The sequence below is a fragment of the Protomyctophum parallelum genome (assembly GCF_964188405.1).
Source record: "Protomyctophum parallelum genome assembly, chromosome: 7".
In the NCBI taxonomy this organism is placed as follows: domain Eukaryota; kingdom Metazoa; phylum Chordata; class Actinopteri; order Myctophiformes; family Myctophidae; genus Protomyctophum; species Protomyctophum parallelum.
This window is the reverse complement of record NC_139705.1, coordinates 12,197,562-12,219,159: the sequence shown is the minus strand read 5'-3', so window position 1 is coordinate 12,219,159 and position 21,598 is coordinate 12,197,562. Positions and strand designations below refer to the sequence as shown.

Genomic DNA, 21,598 nt, shown 5'->3' with positions numbered 1-21,598 from the left:
GGGTCTGAACGACTCGACACCAGGAACTGCACTTATATCGTGATGTCAGAAGTGATGTAAGTTCTTTCTCAGGCATGCCCAAATATGGAGTCTATGCAGATGTCAGAATGGTGGGACGAACCTGTATTTAGGCATGCCCAAATATGGAGTCTGGCCCGGGCAGAGGCCTTGTGATGTCAGTTGTGGCCCGGGCAGAGGCCTTTTGTGGCGGTTCTGGCCAACCGTGGGTCCGACTGACACCAGGACTGCACTCCATGTGGGGGTGTGGAACGCGTGTCAAATTTGAGTTACGTGGATTACAGATGCACGCATGCACACACACACACACACACACACACACACACACACACACACACACACACACACACACACACACACACACACACACACACACACACACACACACACACAGTTAATAGATACATTTTATTTTCTTAAATTTGAAAATAGAGCCACACATTTTTAAATCATTTTCACAGCTATCCCATATTTGTATTATCACAAAGTTTGAACACCAATCTTTCCGGTGATAAAATGGCCACCAACGTAATCAAAAAAGTCAATCAAAGAACAAGATTCCTTTACAGGATCTCCTCACTGGTCAGCAAAAACACCTTGAAGACCTTAACAGGAGCCCTCGTACAAGGTTTCTTTGACTATGCATCCACCTCTTGGTACCACAGCACCTCAAAGGCCCTTAAAACAAGGCTCCAGACCTCCCAAAACAAACTGGTCAGGCTCCTACTTGGCCTCACCCCCCGAACCCACCTCACCCCTGCCCACTTTGACAGGCTGGGATGGCTTAGCGTCGACGACAGAGTACAGCATCTTGCAATGGGTCTGGTCCACAAGATTCGATACACCACCAAGATACCCATGTACCTGTCTAAATACTTCCTTAATGTAAACGAAGTCCACACCCACAACACCAGAGGGAGTGCAACAAACCATGTACAACCCAGATTCGGCACAAACAAGGGACTAAATTATTTTCACTCCTATGCCACCAAAATGTGGAACGCCCTACCAACAGTCATTAAGACATGTGAATCCCTTGACTCCTTCAAAACCGCTCTCAAAGGGGACCTACGGATGGCTGCAATTCGAAACTGGCCTCTGTAAAATCTGAATCCCCCCCATTTCCCCTCACTGTATAATGTATCTTCTCCCTTTTTTGCTTCCTATATGATGAATTCCTGTTCTGTTCTTTAGTTACATAGAAATGTCTATTTGTATGTCTCTAAATGTTTTGATGAATTGAACAATGTGGACCCTGTTGTAAACAAGTGAAATGCTTAATTGGGTCGTCCACTCACAGTTAAGTCTTTGTATTGAGTTTGTGCTTAAAATGTACTGTAAATTCTACAAACTGTTAATAAATATTTCAATCAATCAAAAACTCAGCCTGCTCAGAGACCGCATTGAACACACGTCTGCGTCCGCCATATTGGTCCCGTGAAGTGAAGGCTGAAGCTGTCTTCTATGCACACGTGCTCTTGTCAATCAATTAGTTTGATAACTGCTGCGCCCCTACTTCTGCTAAGTGCTAAACCTCTATCACATAGCTTTCACTGACATGATGACAATGACTGAGATAAGATTATTAAACACTTCTAATCGTTTACCAATAATAATAAACTAGTAGGATGAGTAGATTATGCAGTAGGCTAGCCGCTAGAGACAATAATATATTAGACTACCATGAGGCCTATCTCCCATGTTAGGCTATCGGTAGCTCTAATGCGTTCTGCGTTGAACGCATTAGAGCTATGGACCAGAGCTAAGCTAGCAGGTAGTTCTTTAAATCAAATAGGCTACAGCATGCTACTTAGTCCTACTTGTACAGTTCTTACATGTACAAACCACATTTCCATCTAACAGATTTTGATAAGATAATTAGAAAGGGCCCAAGGGGGCCTCTGTTTAATGATTAAACAGAGGCGGCAGGCCCCCTTTCCAAAATCTTCAAGTGTTGTAGCCATGAGCCTTCAAAAACAAAGACCTACAATAAATTTCAACTGTGTAGTGATTTGTTTTCTCTTTTATTTTTTGAGGGGTGCTATCTTATATGAAAAAGTGGTTAATTTCACCAACTGGAAGGTAATCAAATGAGAATGCACTGTATAAGGAATGACTAATCAGATGACAGGTTTCTCTCACCGCAGCTACAGTAGACAATAATGTACTAAATCTGCTCAAATTGGAGTTCCGTAGTTTAATACATATCAATTTGGGGTTACGTTTGACTGGCTTAGTTGTGTAGCCTGTTTCTGCTTTAGCTACCTGTCATTTAATTTTTATTAGCCATGTCATTTTCAATTATTGTAGATGTAGGATAATAAATGAAATGAAGCCATTAACACATGCCGTTTTAAATTTCTTTAATGTTTCAGTTGGTATAGGATTTGGAAGCATTGAGTCAAGACATGGTCAGCAGCCATACATAACCAACTAATCGATGTCAACGGAGAAGACAACTGAGATACAGACAATGTAAAATAATTCAAAAGACAACTACAGGTAAGGTCAGGCCATCACAGTACACATTTCTAGCCGAACTGAACAGCATGCTGGGAATTTAACCCCCCGCCAACACCCTATGGCCATCACACACACACACACACACACACACACACACACACACACACACACACACACACACACACACACACACACACACACACTTTCTCCTCCTGCCTCTCCCTTCCTCATCCAAAACTTGATTAACTTCCTCCCATTTCTTTCTCTCGTTCGAAAAACACGCGCACACACACACACACGGTATAGAGTATACAGTATAAGACACGTTTGAGTTGACAAAATAAAATGCATAGACAAATTAAGAAATGTAAAAAAAAAAGTAAAAGTAAACATGAAAAGACAAATGTCTTTGTCATAGGCAGATGCTGACCAACCGAATGGCCATGATAGTACATTGCCATGATCGCTGAGGACATTCAGAGGTTATTGCCATTAACATGGTATAATGGATAATGTTTATCCATATCAGATGATTTGTTTCTCCTTACCTAAAATGATTTAAAAGAGCAAGTAGCTTCCACAAATATCAGAATGTACAAGCGATGGTCATTGTGGTGAGGCTTTTAAGATCTTACATAGATCCACTTAAATCAACATTGTAAACCACAAGGCAGACATGCTTGGCTTCAAAACATTAAGTTACAATTACTTAAGTTATACAAGTTAACAAAATGTACTTAAAACACATTAAATATTGAGCATGTCACTAGAAAAAAAACAAGTTGGGTTTTTAACAAACAAAAATATTAAATGGAGTATTCCAGTCGAGTCAATTAACACAAAACAGATACATTTTGATTTGAGAACACAGATTAATGGAGATGCATTGCCAGAACACTGCATTTCCCTTACAAGGTTGTTGCACAGAACAAAACATTAAATCCTTGTGCTACTTGTTAAGTAAAAAACCCATTGAAAACACATGATTTACAATAAAGTCTGAGTTAGCACATAGTTCTTAGTTTTGGCCCAATGTATATTTTTTTAATTATCATTTGTTTTTTCAGCTCTGTTGGGATAATTAGAGTTTAAACTTAAAGGCTTACTCTAGTGTGAAATCAAGAGCAACCCTTTGCTATAATGCTTAACGGTGTGCTCATACTGTATGTATGCTTTAAAATGATAATTTATCTACACGTCTTCCTTGTTGATATGGTTTTAGGGATTGAATCAATTCAATAAGTAATAAATTAGATCTACAGCTTTCCACTCTTTAAAACACCTTTCATAACCATGTTAAATTTATCTTACAGATAAAAAAAAAAGGAATACAATTGGCACAATCAAATCAGTATTCTATTGTCCCTGGTGTCTGTACAATAAAAAAAGGCTATACATTTCACAATAACCCAAAAACCTTATTCGCTTGGGGAGAGAATGTGAGCACCTGTGCTTAATGTTTCTGTGTGTATGCTAGTGTATTTAATTCTTATGCTTTTTTCCCTCCGGAGGAAAGCAGAGTTGCACTTTCAACAGCTAAAATAAAAATACAATAAAATAAAATACAATTCAAGCAGCATAGAGCAAATTAATGTGACAGAATTTGAAAGCCATTACACACAACGGTGAACTCAAAAACTAAAATTTCAGCTCCGCAAAGTAAGCACAAATGAAAAAAAGGAGGGGAAAAAATAACTCTTCCCACAAGCTCATCAATTCAAAACACTCACCAAAATCCATGACCACAAAAAAAGATTTTTCTCTCACTTAAAACAGTTGCTTGTAGGTCAAATTGTAAGTGACCAAAAACAGAGAATAATATAACACTGTCTAAAAGACTTCCCCACCACTTTTTAACAAAAAAATAACCAAAGCTAAGCAAAACAAAAGATAACCCAAACATTGTACAAATTCATCCACACAATATGTGGGTATTTTCATACTGTGCCTTGTTACCCAAGGCTCCAACCCGTGGTAGACCACTTGAGTGCATCCCAGGAAACGCTACACCAGCATTTATGAGGAGGAGGCAGGGAAGGAAGAAGTTTGGGGGAGAGCGAGGTGAGCCCCCACCCCCTCTGCGGTCTCTTCCCTCTCCCTCTTCCATCCGGTTCGGGTGCCCCTCGCCTCCGCTCCTGAGCTCAACAGTGTTGTACTTGTGGAGTTTGGGTTGTTGCGGCCCACCGGTGGGGTTTGGAGGGGTGGTGGCGGCGGTGGGGTACATGGTCACTGTCGCCGGTCCTCCGTCTCTGACCGTGAGAATGCCATCACCACGTCTTCTGCACCTGAAAGCCCAAAGCAGAACATTGCATTAAATACATGAGGCCTAACGTCCCTTATCTGGGAATATCAGGCAAATATTCAACGGAACGTGATATTTTGTGTCGAGGGAAAAACCTGGGGGAACCAGATCAACGTATAAATATATACGGTTTAAGTGGTTAATGCGTACATTCGGTTCTCTACTTCTAGATCTGCAAATGAATTATCGGAGGCATCCAAAGAAGGCCATTGTGCAACACAGTAGGAACTTGTTTGTCGAAAGTGTCAGGGAATGGAAGTTGCCCGGGAGACAGATATAAATTATTCAATAACCAAAGCTTATACAAAATATGAACCACATCTGTTCTCTCAAAAGCTGAAATGCTGTATAATGTCTTTTCTTTTTAAAGACTAAATAGTTTTCTTTATAGAAATAATGTGAATGAATGAATGAAATTAATGTTTGCATCACCAGAGACATTAAATACATTCTCTTTTACGATAAACTGCAAGTATACCATTTGTGTACTTTTATAATAATACTAAGTGCTTCTTGTACTGCAGATATCTATGTTGGTTACTTCAGATGATATTTACTTATTTTGATTTGTTTTGTTTGAAAGTTATTTAGATACCATGTTTCTTTTAGACAGATGGTAGGTTTGATGTTCACTTCACCTGGTAACCTAGTTTCTTTGAAGCACTATGGTAGGGTTCCCCAATTAATTTTCCTCAAGGGCCATATTTTGACTAGCGTACCAGGCTGGGGGCAGAGTCTGCACGCGCGAGGTCGAGGTCTTGACCTGAAAATAATTTTTCAGGGCAAGACCCCATTTGAAAAGGATGCCCAGTTTGACATGCATACTTGCATAGGCTACTGACCCCCATTTAATGCCATTTATATCTGGGACCCTTAAAAAAAAAAAAAAGGCCCGCGGGCCGCCTATTGGGGAACCCTGCACTATGATGTTCTCCTATAGTGTTCTCTTTGAACTCTACTAATGCATTTACTCTGATTTTGCATTGGTCACTCTGGATAGGAGGAATTGTAAATTGATAGCGATGCTAAGTACAGTAAGGACATCTATGATCGACTGAATCATCAAATTACACTAGTGGACAAGTGGCATTAACGGTTCTGAAGATCACTTTATCTTAAAAACCTTCATATTACCCCAAAGATAGACAATCTAAGTGTTTTGCAATTTGGAAATTGCAAAAAGAATCAAAGGGTTAAGCTTTAGATGCCAAAAACACACTACCGTACACTACAATAAGAAAATCTCTCATGTCCGCAGGTCACTTCATCTATTGCTGTTCACCTGTGGCGCAAACCCATCACCCATCAGCACAAAGCCCAAAAGGAAGATAAATCACACGGAGCCCCGCTGCCAGCAGCATCCTGTTCAGTCCAGATAACACTTAAATCTGAGGACTCGTAACAATTCCATCTCCATCGTTTTCCCCAACAGCCTGTGGGAGGCCCAAGGTACCCATGAGGTTCCAGACTCATTTACATTTGCGAATTGGTCTGTCTATGCCAGTCTAATGAGCTGCCCGGTATTGATTGATTGACTGAATACAATTGGGCTAAAAGTTCATACAATCGGGCTAAAAGGATAACACAAAAAAGTCCTGGGGACTTGTTTCCAATGTGGTCCTACCGTCCTATATAGAATCCATTCATTATAGCAAATTGCAGTATGCACTGGGAATTGGCCTTCAAATATAAAGAAATTGCCAGTAAACTCCTTCTCCAACCCTTTACCGAATGCGTAAACTGACTGCAGTGTTCCAACTGCCTACTCTCAATCTTGCCACTAGTCTAATGTTCTATCATAATGCAAGTTGAAGTTATCATCACCGACACCTTTTGAGAAGGATGAGAAGCAAATAATGGCACATCTTACAACTTGGCTATAAAAAGCTTCTTCATTCCACTGCTCCAAACAGCTTGTTATATTTAATTATTGTGGAAATATGAAAGTAGGCCAGCCAGTAAGCATGTGCTTCCTCATGTATTTGGCACAAAGGGCGGACCCTCCTCATAAGATAGCAGAGACCTTCGGATGAGGCATTCCCTTATCCATTTGGACATTTCTATAGGGAAGATTAATTAGGATGTTTCTGAGGTGCATTCAGGTCGGTGTACGCCTGATAAGAGCAGGAGCTATAAAAGAGGGTAGCTTTTAATGTGGACTTGCAGTTCCTTTGAAGTTCTCAGCCCCCGACTCCCCAGAGAGCTCATTGTGCCACCAAATTAGGATAAGACAAATAAGATAAATATAGTGAATGGCAATTAACAGAAATTGTTGGGCAGAAAGTGTTGGGCAGAAGGAGTGGGACGAAGGCCCTACGTCCTCCAGGTGGGGACTCAGGATACAACATCAGTGACTGCACAGAAATGTGTGTGGGGAGGAATCAATTGGCATAACAACAAAAGATTTGGGGGAAAAATGGGATAAAACAAATTGGGACACTCTAAATTGAAAGATTAAAAAGGCAAAAAATGCGCTTTGTACTAGTCATATCTGTACCTTGCCTTGCTTAACACACACTAGACCTGTACGTGCCCATTGAGAACGATACAACTTGGGAACCTAATAATACTAATACCCATTGTCAACTTGTCATAGATCTCTGTATCTGTCCGTCTGTAAATGGTGCATTTATATAGCGCCTTTATCCAAGGCGCTTTACATAGATTGTGCATTACATACATTCACACAAACATTCATACACCGATTGCAGCGGAAGCCATGCAAGGTACCAACCAGCACATCGGGAGCAATTTGGGGTTCAGTGTCTTGCCCAAGGACACTTCGACATGTAGACAGGAGGAGCCGGGATTCAAACTGCCAAGTGCCAACCCATGGATCATTGGACGACCTGCTCTACCTCTTGAGCCACAGTCGCCGACACAGTGTGTGTCTGCCTGTGCCTGAATTAAATAGTGCAAACCGACTGTGAAGTATACCGGTTTAGTAATCAATTTGCAGGTGTGGGGTTGCCATGTCAATCAATTGGCTGAGGCAGAGGCTAGGAATTGCACAGGTGAGTGGACTTAAGCTGATTAGACCCACTGTCAGATCCTAAGCAGAGCCTTTTGTGGTGGTTCTGGAGAACCATGGGTCTGACCGACTCGATACCGGGCAATGCACTTACTGTAGGGGTGGGGAACGTCTGTGTCGAATGTGAAGTCGGTGGGGCAAACGGTTCTCATGCATTACAACCGTACACACACAAACACACGAACGCACGCAGACACACACGCAGAGACGTGGCGCATTTATGGTAGGATACAGACTTAAAGGAGAGTTCCACACTAGCCGTTTTTTGCTGAATTCTGTTGATAGCATGTATACTATATTAACCACTGGTAATATCAGAAAAGAATATATAGGGCACTGGTCCTTAAACAGTAGGCGGGACCTTCGGTTCTCCTCGATGCGGTAAAAACATAACAATACTCCATGGACTCACTTTTCACATCATCTAGAACAGATGTAAACAAAAAAAATGAAATTTTTCGCGTGATTGAAGGAGAGATCTAACGTAAGGCAAGCACTCTTTTTCTCCAGTGACGAATGGATACATGTCTTCATCTTAAGGTAAAAAAAAGCCTCTTGTGGATTTCGTCTTTAAGGGCCGTTCACACTGAGCACCATAACTATAAAAATATAGTTTTAAAAATGGAATGGGTGGCAGAATTCACACCAACTATAAAACAAGAAATGATGACATAGTAACATTTGTCAAGTGAACCAAGCGCCGTCCCCCTTTTTTTCCTGCTCTCCAGTTAGCTCATAACATTAGCCGGTGTCATCAGGCACTCCACTCCGCACTGCGGTGATAATATATGTCTATGGTTGCAGAGTGTGGTCTGGGTGCAGACTTCCGTGGTCTGCGTGTCATAGCTTAGGAGGCAGCCAATCATGACAAGGTCGCTACTACATGATTGGCTGGCGGCGTTTCAGAGTATGGGGTCAGACTCCCATTGGCTTAGGCGGCGTTTCAGAGTATGGGGCCAGACTCCCATTGATGACTAGGTCGCTTACATTTCATGTAAGCGTTTGTCAGGTTTCACCTGACAAAAAACAGAATGGATATAGTTATAGTGCTCAGTGTTAACGGCCCTTTACACAACAGAGTTAACCACCAAGTCCTCTCTCTGAGCTGTTGCTTAGCGACAAATACAAATCTGATCACACATCACTGACCAGCTGGTCATCTCAACCTACAGTATGAGCAAAATACAGCTGAATCCACTTCCTTCTATTTTATTAATATTCTTTCACCTCTTTTCTCAAGTGAGTTGCATCATTGCATGTCTTCGTCACTGCCCTACAGACCAGTGGTTTCATACTTTTTGTGCCCATAAGCACACTAAATGTCAAGTCAAAATCTCAACACCATTTTTAAGAACATAAATTTAATTGAAATGTAACTTTTTTCGCCTATAACTGCCCAAAACAGGGATGTTGGGTTGAAAAGTAGTTCACATTTAAATATATATATATATATATATTTCGAGGCACACCTCAAATTATTATTTGGGAACCACTGACAACTACTTGTCTCCACCAATACACATGAAGTCACCAGCTGCTTCTCTTCACCCAACAGTGAGGAATTTCCCGGGTGGGTGTAACGCACGCAAAGTTACAAACTATCCTCCCCATTTCCGCTACCAGTTACCAACTTCCCAAATCCCAACTGCAAACATGGCTTCCATGGCTGGAGAAGCTGGCGTTTAATCAGAATTATGCAAAATAAATACTTGTAGTCTACATTCAATACTCTTTTAGCTTTAATGTCTTACTGCACCACATGCCATTTTAATTTCTGGACAATAAAGTCAAGGAAATCAAACAAGGAAATTAAACTAAAATTAATCCATTTAAATGAGAACAAAATAAAATAATAATAATAATAGTCCCCCCCCGGTGGTGAATGACACGAGAGAGATTAGGCATGGCATTGGTTACGCACCAGATCTGAATCCAAGACATACTCTCATGAGTGCTGTACTCAAACAAAGAACACAATCACTGATGACATGTTTACTAACCCACAGACCTGTCAAATATGTCTACAGTCTCTCTTGGGTCTAAAAACACTTAATACTTTACTGGTATAAGCAGGAAACAAAACAAAGCGACATAGACAGTAGGTCAAACGTCTGTAAACAGACAAAACCTCTCCAGATAAGGAAAAATTAATTGTTTATCGAAATAACAGAAAGGGAGTTCATTTCAAGCTGCATTGTTAAAGCATACTAGCATAGTTATATTTAATTTACAGTAGCTCTATGGGTAAAGGTACCATTGTCCCAGAAGGAGCGGCTAAAGGGCATGTAATGTCTCCCATGTTAGGTGCGGTGCAGTTATTAGATAAAGTAGAAACAGCATTTGAGGTCACAATCTGTGCAGGGTCAGCTGAGAGCATAAAGGAGTGGAGTGGACTCCCCTCATAGGAACAATAGCGGGGCGGGTTAGGAAATACTATTCATGCATGTGGCTCTTCAAGTCGACTTTAAAACATACAGTGGCGGCCACTACAACCACAAATGTCCCAAGAAACTCGCTAGCCTAGCAACCCAGTCGGCTCCGCTCTGGCAGAACAGAGCAGCTGATTTTTATGTTTTGACGTGTGTTCGACGTGCGTTTAAGTACGGCTAGAAGGCTCTTTCAACCAACTAAATTGCTTCCTCGATACAACCCGTTGTATAATCTATAACCTTTTTTTGTACAGGCCCAACTTCATAGGACTATGACATGCCTTTAATTTAGGCTAATTCAATTTATTTCCAATAATAGAATTACTAGTGTTTAAAGCTGGATTCATTCAAATTCAGCTTTAAACATCTGATCCATGTGGCCATGAATCTCCATCAAACCAAAGGTAAACGGTAAACACATAGGGGGCTATATGGGTACAGGACTTCCATATGCCAGTTAAATCCTTGGGTTTTAAGGATCAGTGTTCTCAAAGATCTCTATTGTGAACCTGTTGGATCCATTTTCATAATGAAGACAATCGTTTGGCGCCAGAGGAGTGTTATGCGACGACCCCCCGTCCCTAATCCCTGCCCATTTGTGTACAGTAATGTCCCACATTTTGGGTCTAAGAACATTTTAAAGGAGGAATTTGCAATTTAGCGTATGGGGTCAGACAGCCAAAAATGAAAAATGACGCCGTACTGCAGATCTCAGATTTAGGCGACTATAAACAAATGAATAATGTCCAATCAATACAACTTTATCCCAGCCAAGAAGCTGAACAAAGACAGGCCCCTCCTTTGTGTCACTATAAAAGCCAGGTTTAAGGATTGTGTGATACAGGGATTGTAAGACAGACAAAAAGGAAACAAGATAGCTTATCGATTGCGTGAGGCAGTAGCAATGTGAATCGAGACAGAAACAATGTATGTTCGGTGGGATGAGACGAGAGAGATTGGAATATCACACCCTGGCTATGTAATTACCTCTGCAGCTTGCCTCCAGGCCCCCCTAATGAGGCCTGTTCCCGTGTCCCAGTGACGCATCATGCCGCCACGCCACCAAACCCCACAAGGGAGCTTTCCTTTCCCGGGATGACTCGAGTTGCTATGGAAACCCCATCCACAGCTCTCTGTTGTTATGCCCCTCAGAAGTCCTTTTGAGAGGAGTGAAGTTTCCTCATCAGCTCAGAACGGACATGAGTAAGCCCCGAGGCTGATGACCTCACATGAAGCTTCGAAAAAGGCATTTGTTTTAAGGACATTTTTAGTCACTTCGATCCTCTGCTCTTCGGAGCCAGAATTCAGTTTCATCAAGGTATTTATTATTGGCTGCAAAGCATTTTTGAAAAAGCAATTCCTCTTAGGCCTTATTAAAATTGAAAAAAGAAAAACTGTATTTGCATTTATGGTAATGAGCCAATTAAAACCATTTGAAATGCTAATTCATTGACCCAAAGACTTAAAAGAAATGTATGACTAGCAGTCTCAAAAGTTGGTTTCATCTTGTCTGAAAACAAATAAACAACGTACAGAATGTATGTGCAACGTTTTCTAATAATGTGACCAGGCATTCTGTCATGCAGTCTGTTTTCTTATACTATTCCTAAAATCCTAACTAGCAATTGCAGTTATTGCTTTCCAATGTACAAGCAGCACCACTTGCAGTGGGAGGAATACGGAAAATCATTACAGTCTTTGCATGAAGGACATAGCATTTTTTCAATTCAGATTAACCTTGTACTGTGTCAATATCAGAGCAGATTTCCATCATGTCCTTAGTACCCTCCAAGCACTGGATCGATAGGGCCACGTCTGACATTTGATACAGTCTCTGCTGTGTGTGAATCACAGACGACCCGAAGGAGTGCTGTCGAGTCGGTCGGATAGGCGGATTTATGGTAAAACCGGAAATCGCCATATATGGAGTACGCTATTGTAATAATATTTCGGCATGCCTGACACGGAACTCCATATATGGGCATAAAAGGGACACAGACCTGACTCAGACGGGTACACTGACAATGGGTACCACGGGCATTGCATAACCGGGTGGGGCATGCATTTCCAAATTGCCTTATTCTCGAATTCCCAAGTAGGCTGGTGCCCAACGGGCATTGTTCTACTTAATTAATGAAGCATTCAATGATACCCTTGGCAGGCTTCTTTTTTGAGTTTGAGTGTGTACCACATTTTTGATGATTTGATTGACCAGCTTTGTGTGTTTCTGTGCACCACTATATATATATATATATATATATACACACATATACACATACATAAATCATTTAGAGATAAAACATTGACGGACTGATTCTTCAGTCACTGTTCAACTGTGCGTGGTAGACACTTCACTGCAATTCTTCATCATGCTCATGTTTTGCTCAACTGTCCTTTACCAAGTCCATTCAAGAAAACCATTTGTAAAGGCTGTTACTGGGACCAGGAGACTGATGCAAGGCCTGAGGCAGCGTGTGGTGCAGAAGGTAGGTAATAGTAATACTAATGAAACAGTGTACACAGAGACAGACAAGCCCTGTCTGGGTACTGCTGGCTAATCACATACGGCCTCGGTCTGGCTTGTGTGATGATCTATTTGGGGGGACAGCAGTCAGAACCTGCTGTACAGCAAAGGTCATGTTATGATGATGGAAAAAATATATAATAAAAAGGATGTGAGCTGCAGTCGAGTGGAACCTCAAATATCAGTGTTTTTGAGAACGGAAGTGAGGTGCTTATAATATTGTGAACTAATCATGTATACACAATTACAAGATGGTATGGGTTTAAAATGCAGCAAATTTCTTTCCACCCTTACATATAGTATATGAAGAGTAGTCACATACTGTAAGGCTTTTGCTTATTATAAACTATTTGGAATAGCATAAATGTCTGAAGCTAGAATTTCCATAAATATAATTCTGTCACTGTCAATGTGAAAAGAAGCAGCTATTAATTAATGTGAATTAATGTGTATCGGAGGGGGCAAATGTTTGTCTAGACCCTCCCAGTAGGGCTCAGCATGACGATGAACTACAATAAAAAGGGAGATTGAGCATTGTCAGAATGACAACCTTGGGAGAAAGAAAGGGAAAAATTTGAGGGGGAAATGGTAATAGAAAAAAAACAATGCATCTTTGAATCTCTATCCTATTCCATTGACTGCTGACTTTCAGCCCAGGGCTGCATTTCTTTTTATAATTTTTTGTGGCTTTCGCCTTTATTTAATTTCTTTTTTAAAGAGGGATAGGTACAGTAGGCTGACAGGAAATGGGGAGAGAGATGGGGGGGGTGACATGCAGTAAAGGCCGTCGGGATCGGGAGTCGAACCCGCGGCACACTGCCAGACTGGATTACCAGCCACGGTGCCCAGGCGGCTACGCTAGCCGCCTAGGCCAGGGCTGCATTTCTAAAGAGTGGTTAAATCATAGCAATCACCACTTATTGCAGTGTAATTTTGGACAAGACAGTAACCAGTAATCATTTATCAGTGTGTTTGCAAATGGCACTAAACCTAGTCTGTCTTTGTAAGGTATATGCATATTACTCTATGCACCTTTGATGAGTCACCCCTGTTCATAATTAATGATGTCCTTTCCATGGGAGTGATACACAGCTAAGTCATATCACTGAACACACTTACTGAAACCATTTCAGTGGAAATAGCAGATCTACAAGCTCACAACATGTCACAAGGTACGCTGCAAGGCGCTGTTAGCACAAAAGTTCAGCCGTTGAGCTTGTAGATCGGTTATGTTTTGCCATTTTATATTAAAGATAAGAAATGAAAGCAAAAATTAAATAGTGACATAGTTTAATATATATATATATGGATTGAATCGAGAAGAAGAAATGGGCAAGAGGAAAAGATCAGCAATCTCAGCATGCATTTCTTTTGCCTACCCTTAAACCTGCTATCATCATCACCGTGAACCTAATCCTGCTACCTTGTTCATATCAGAGTCAAATCATGTACCGCCTAATCTCATAGGCACTGCCAAAAATGTGTCTATTTTCCCCCCCTTCTCAGAAAACCATGTCGCAGGCAATTTTCCCACAGTGCTAGTTCCCCCAAAGCTATAATAAAAGTTGGGTCTGGCCTGGGCCTAAGACCCAGCAAGGTCACTACCAAAAGGCCCAGTGGGGAGTTACAACACTCATCTGAGGGCTGGATTTGGACTGAGCCTGGAAGGGAGCTGATAAGTTGCGTTTGATTTCGGAAAGAAAAGGGCAATCACAATCCTTGAACAGCTTGGCTGCTGATTGCAGAGGCGGTTACCTGCAGTGGCAGTGAGCCAGCATACACTTCGATTTGTATTAATATACCGCCACCTTGTGGTAGAAACGTTGACAAGTTTGAAGGCAAAAAAGGTCTGGTGAAAAAACAGAAGCTCTGTAGCGTGCTCTTGTGTCTAGCTTGTTTGCATGTGCCTTGTTCAGCCAATTAGTAGATATCATATTGGTTAAACATATAACCTTGCTATCTTTGGAGTATAGTTGTGTCTGAATGAAAGGCATATAAACTATGAGCTTGTAGAGCTGCTTTTTATTTAATTTTATCACAGCTAATGAGGATGTGCTTGTTTTAGCCTAATGAGGTTAAAAGTGGTTTAAAACAAATGTAAGTGAAAACAACTTCCAATGTTCCAATGAACAGCTGCACCCCTAGATGTGATCATGACAGATTGGAGTCATTCACTTGCAGTCAGACACACTGCTCTGTGACTAATCACACAGTGCTCTCTACTGGCCTCAACAGATTGAGGATTTCGATTAAGCCTCTTGGTGTAGGGGCTCTGAGGTTGGTTAAAGAAAAGTGTGTGTATAGACAGGCTTTCCCTAGTCTGAGCTCTGGGTGCAGAATAGTCTTTAGGATAGATGAGGTAGCGTTTGTGGTCTGGGTTTGAACGAGCTTTACTTGTCCGACTGTGTGTGTCCCAATAGGAGCCTTACCCTGGTCTATGTTGTGCTGCGGTAGTTGGCTCATCTGACTGTGTACCACGCCTGCATAATTCCGGAGAAAAGCCTCTTCATTCGGCGTGAGCTGAAAGCAAGGGAGAAAGTGATTAGAGTTCATAAAACACTAACGCAAAGCAAAAACACATCCTAAAAGGAAAACCTTTGACCTCCTTTGAAGGAACACGGACAGTTACATGTGAAGAACAACTCTCTCCAAATGGATTGGACTCACAGGGCATTTTGTCCTATGGCTCTGAACTGACAGACCGTTTTGACAGGGATTCTGCCATGACCCCAGGCATCTGACTACAATACTTACGAGTCGACATGAATGATGTACTGCTGTCAGGCCAGTGCCTGCCCAGGCACACAAATGTCAAATTTGGCATTTGACATATTTGCTGAAGGTCAGATGTGTAATTTAACTTGAGTAGTCAGATGCGACAAAGACTGTGCCATCCTTCAAGAAGATACGATAACACTCTGGGATGAAGCTGGGATCCCAGAACACAGGGATGAGCACTTGGTTATTTTCGTGTAAACTTGTATGGAATGTGATAAAGGTTAACAGCATCTAATCTAAATAAACTAAGTTAAACAGTCATTTTTCTTTCTGGAAATGTGATGAACTAGATGTCTATCAGCTATTTAAAAATATAAATGTAACTGGGTTTATATACGTATACATATGTAGAATCCAAATGCTTGTAAAGTCCCTCCTGCAGTCAGACCACCACCTCTCAACTGCTCATGTAGCTGTTGTGTTATACATGTGCTGTAAACAAGTGTCTCTCCATAAAGAAAGTGTGCTGTCTGCCTGTCGTGGAAACATGCTGTAGTACACCACACGACATTGTTCATATTCCAGGTAGCCACAAAAATCTATTCTTCCACATGACTGAACATTAAAAAAAATATTAAGGCTTAAAGTCCTTGCAGACTGGCACATTTTTCGGAAAACCGGCAGAAAAACGCTGCTAGGCAAATATCTCAGTACCGATCGATGTACTGACAAAATATATTGCTAAATCCCTACTTCATTGATGATGTAACTCATGAATGATTGTAGCAGCAACAGAATTAACTCAGAATTTGAAATGCACAACAACCTTCTGTCTGCCGTATTACGCAGAAGAAATACATCCTAAGTAATTGGGAGGAACTTCATAATGCAGCAAGACAATGACCCAAACACACTGCAATCACAACAAAGGACTTCATTAGGGAGAAAAAGTGGAAGGTTTTAGACTGGCCAAGTCAATCACCAGACCTTAACCTAGTTAAGGATGCATTTCACATCTTAAACAGGAGATTGGGGGCACGCTGAAACAAACAAATAGTGCGTAATGCAGTTATAGCAAGCAAGGGATGGGATACACTACCAAATATTAAAGCTGCAGTTATGTGATATTGTTTTGTTTAACTAAGTGTTAAATAGCTCTATATTCTCATATCATGCATTGCTATACTGTGTTGGTTCAGTAAAAGGGGTCTCCCCAATTCTCCAGCTCTTTAATAAACAGAAAAGGCATTTTCAGGTCAGGAGACCATTTTGATCTAATCAGGAGGATGAGTGTATTTGGAAGTGATGACACAAAGAGTACTGGCACACAATTTGAACTAATACACTAACAAAAAAGCTGATAAATGGATACTCTCTCTCCTGATTGGACAAAATTGGCAGCCCACCTGAAAATGTATTTTGTGTTTATTAAAGAGCTGGAGAGAAGGGGAGAACCCCGTTACCCTAACAAACACTCTATAGCAATGATTACGGCATTATCAGAGTACAGTAGATACCAAAAACATTTTGTTAGAACCAAAAACGTCACTTACACTAACTTTAGGTATTATAATTATATGTCCATCTATCTAATCTAAATTCACAAAACCTGTGTTTGTTTGTGTGTCTGCTGTCCCAAGTAGACATACTTAAAACCTGCGTGTGTATGGTGTATCGCGATGACCTGGAGGAGTGGAGGTGTGCAGTGGAGTGGAAATTCACAGTCAATGAGCACAGTCAATGATCAACATGGAATTAACATTTAAAAGTTACCGTTCTTAATTTTCTTATATAAATTCTGGATGACAGCCAGTCATTTGGAACATCCTGTAGAACATTAGATGATGGTGGTGGGGCTTTAATCAGGAGGTGTCTTTCAAACATTTACATGCTTCACAATTAACCAGATTACTGACTGGGATTAATCAGGTTAAGGCAAAAGTTTAATTACAGTGTTTACATGTCTTGTGTTTAGTGTGATTATTCTAATAAACTGTATCCTGAAGTTAATAATCAGCCGTTGGTGGGAACCCTCCTCTCAATTTAAACAAACATGTCAGGCAACTTGTCTTCAGCTTTATGGAACCACTTACACACAATACTTTGGAAATGAGTAGGTTGCATGCAACTAAAGAGACCGAATGCGTACATATCTATCAATTAATTCACAAAACCTGTCTGTTAGTCTGTATAACTCGGGCACCACACAACATAACGGCCTCAAACTTGCCTTGTGTGTATTGGGCTGAGTGGCAATTCCATTTCATTCCAAGAACTGGAAAAACGCGAATGTCTGTATCTGACGGAAGACGCACTTGGGGCCCTATTGTCGTCAGTGCCTTACTACTTATCCCTAAAGTTGATTGAAAAACATTTTTAAATTGTTCAACTAGCCGATCTACATCGACACGTGAGCTTGTAGATCGGCTATTTTAACTATTAAATACTATTTTACTATATAAAAATGTATATATATATATATATATATATATATATATGTCTGTGGTGCACTGCTCCTCCTTGTGGATAGGGGGAGGGCTGTCTTACTGAGACCAGGAAGTAAGTAAGCCCAGTGTCCATTTAAAACCACATATTACACACATAAAAACCCCAGGAGAGTGTTCTAAATCTTCTAAACGTCATTAACATAATGTATGTGTCCCTTTAAGCCTGAGACTCCAACACGTCAGGTACAATACTATAGTATATAGACCCATCTGCTATCAGACAACGTCACACAGAGGTGGTTGAATGAACAGAAACCAGCGCTCCACAAAACAACAGGTTAGGCCGTTAGGGGATGTGTACGGTATTCCTGACTTGCATCGTTCCCGACTTGCGTCATGCCCAAGTAGGCCGGCACATGAAGCGCTTAAATAGACCTAAAGACTGAGCAGAAATCTAATTGTGACCACGGTTTCTTCACTTCAAAGCACAATGCACTTACATTTGAACCCATTTTCTTGAGCATGAGCAGGACCCGCACTTTCTGTTGGATGTACATCTCTTCAGGAGACTTCCCCGGGGCCTCCTCGCGGTTCATCCCCCCTGCTCCGCTAGCTCTGCAGACACAAAGACATCCACCACCATTAGGAGGAAATCACTAACAGGCATCTCATCAGGCAGCACAATTATTTGTGCTTGCTCTAATATGGGCCTGATACATTTATGCATTAGCTGTGAGTCAGTGTCAAATTATTTCTCTTCCAATTCCTTTAGATACCGACTACTGGCACTATTGTATGCATTACATGTGATTATGGACCTCTTTGAATGACACGATACATATTTTTAACATTCTGCAATTTTCAGGCTGTGTGTGCCCTCTTTTTTTCCATTCTTTACTTCCAATTCTCTTTTTACTACTTGAACTACAGTACAAACGTTGATCCTGAGTTTCACCTTTCTTTTACCTTTATTGATAGTATCAAGTGAAGATTAACAGGAAAGAGGGGAGAGAGACATGCAGCAAAGGTCTTCATGAATGGGACTCGAACACGCAACGTGCTGTCAGGCCAAAGCCATGTGGCATGCGGCTGGACCACTTGGCCAGCGGGCGCCCAAGTTGATTGATTATTGATTGATCAATTCATATCTGTCCGATTAACCAGTGTTAATGCATTCCCATTAGGTATTATGATACCGAACATTGCGAACAATAAGCTAATTTGATGACATTGGATAACAATTTCTAACATTAAAAAGGGGGAAAAAAACAATATACAAGCTTTACCACACCTGGTAATGTGACGCATTGTGAGCACTATTTTTGCTATTCGTTGTACGACAAAGTATATAGAGCTTACTGGTTAAGCTCCATATAATCCAAACATTAATGAGATAGGACTTTAGAGGGCTGACCAGTAAAGAGCATCCACAGAGCAGGATTTCACAGCACTTCACAGTTCACAGCATAAATGCTAAATGGCTCTCATTAATATTGCATGGCATTTTTCCTCATAGATCTCGCCCCTGCCTGCTCCTTCTATCTCTTATTCTCCCCATTACTAATGACCTATTTTCACTGTCAGTCTGCGCTGCAGAGATACAAATTACAGGCAAGGAGGGGGAAAAAAGTGCAGGCATAGAGATGACAATGAAAGGAGCTGCCATTGCTAATGCAAATGACAGACAAGGGATCAGCCCTGCTGTGCGATGGCATATTGATCAAGGGGTGGGTGCTGTCACATCAGATCCCTCCAACAAAAAGACATGGTTTTAAAGTATGGGTCTGATTATTCACTAATGCCAAAGCTTGTATTTGACTAATGGAAATATCTTAATGGAATTTCTTTAAAGTATGCACAACCAGAGGAAATAGTTCAGGAAATTAACTGAAAATAAATAGTGATTCAGGGGAGTGAATATCAGTATGCAAATCAGGGGGGATTATTTAAAAAAAAGAATACCCTATAAAAAGCCCATGGGGGGGGGGGGGGGGGCACAGAGACCACGATAGTTCTGGTGATTTCTTTTGGCCTCTTATCTATACAAGCCAAAGGACCACTAATGCACGTTGGCAGCCTGTTTGATGTGGGGTTATATTTATTTAATTGAGAGCTGGCTCACCACTCCTCCCTAAAGCCTGCAGGGGAGGAGGATGCATGGGGCTCTGTTGGCTGGAGTGTGGGTGCTACGGGCTCAGATCAGCAGGGGATCATACTCCTGGCGATAGTCCATGTGAAGTATGGCAACCTTTAGCTGTGTTTCTTTGGTTGACTTTCTCCTCTCAGCTGTGTTCAAACCACATGGTAAACGGAGCATAAAGCCCGACACACACCGAGTGCGCAGCGACGCGGCAACGCCTGGAAAATAGAACAGTGGCGTATCGGAGTGTCAGGCGAGGCGTGAACGCGCATCAGACGCCGCCGGTGTGCGATAGGTTCATTGAAAATAACGGAGGCGGCTGTTTTGACGTGCGGCGTTCGCAGACGGTGTGTGCAGCCCTTAAGCCGATATGTGTGAGCCGGTGCCTTGTAATGCAGCATTGTCAATGGCTTTCTACATTGAGAGTTGAAGCCTGCAGAGAGGAACCACCCATGGCAAATTGAGCGCCGGGCAGAGTTTAACTGGAAAGCAACCCAGAGGACTCAAAGCAAGACATGAAAGATGGAGAGAGTCAGTTCTCCCCTGTCAGTTCAGTCGCTCTGTGCACCTTTGGGGATTGGCAGTGGTGGTGGTGATCGGTGGTTGGCGGGGGCAGTGATAGTCAGTGACACGTTTGATCATGTCTCCCCCACTCTCTACTTCTGACAAATGGGAGGGCCAAGACTCCAGGCAGACAGACAGAGAGAGACCTACACTACACATGAAGCAAGATAAAAATGCACCCATGCATTATAACATATTCTGTTAGCTTCTGATGCACAGAGGGTGCTAATTTTCAACCATGTTTTCTGGTTTCTTCTTCACAATGTCAACATTTTGCTTTTTGATAAAGAATAAAGGGTTTGATAGAACCTATCCAAGATCATCCTTGGGGCTACGGTCTAGGCTAACACTTCCAGGCAAGGATTGTGTGGTGTCTTTTTTTTGTTGCAAAAAGAGCATACAGTATATCATACAATCAATGCTCAGTTACTAAAAGAGTTACTGAAAAACCTCTCCCTTATTGCTGCCACCCAGATTTATTTTCATCTCATCTATCCACACATCCCGAAGAATGTCTTGTGTAAGAGCTAAATAAATAAAAACTCGCTCCTCAGAATTCCATGGGGACAGACTGTAGAAAGAAGAAACAATGCTAGGTTGAGGAAGGGGAGGATGCTCTCAAAGATCATTGTTGTATCAATGTATCGTCACTGTGTTTGCCCTGCTTCAGGTAGGGAGGAGCGATTTACCAAAATAGACATACTGTAAGTAGTAATAACTAACAGCACAGCAGGCTGCAGAATCAACTGCATAGTTGGGGACTCTTTACACGTTGAACTGGCTATGCAATTCCAAACTTTCCTGCACTGATGAAATCAACCTAATTTAAAACTATCTCAAATGATTTGCCTATGTCAGGCTGGCTGCACTAAAAGGCCAGATAATATAACCTACCCACAGTGAGAAAGTAGCCTTTATATAATAGGCTAATTGTCACTTGTACTTATCTGAAGCACACAATT

General features: G+C 41.4%; 1 protein-coding gene across 1 annotated transcript in view; it reads right to left on the bottom strand.

The window, feature by feature from the left end:
- Positions 1–2,364: 2,364 nt before the first annotated feature.
- The window catches only part of ctnnbip1 (catenin, beta interacting protein 1), a 28,388-nt gene continuing 9,154 nt past the window's right edge, over positions 2,365–21,598 (bottom strand). Inside the window, exons 2-4 of the mRNA XM_083768571.1 lie at positions 18,433–18,547; positions 15,197–15,287; positions 2,365–4,766 (exon numbers count right to left, since the gene is read on the bottom strand). Of these exons, the coding sequence (XP_083624697.1) occupies positions 4,708–4,766; positions 15,197–15,287; positions 18,433–18,528 (246 nt within the window). The 5' untranslated portion in view covers positions 18,529–18,547 and the 3' untranslated portion in view covers positions 2,365–4,707. The remainder of the gene's footprint in view (positions 4,767–15,196; positions 15,288–18,432; positions 18,548–21,598) is intronic.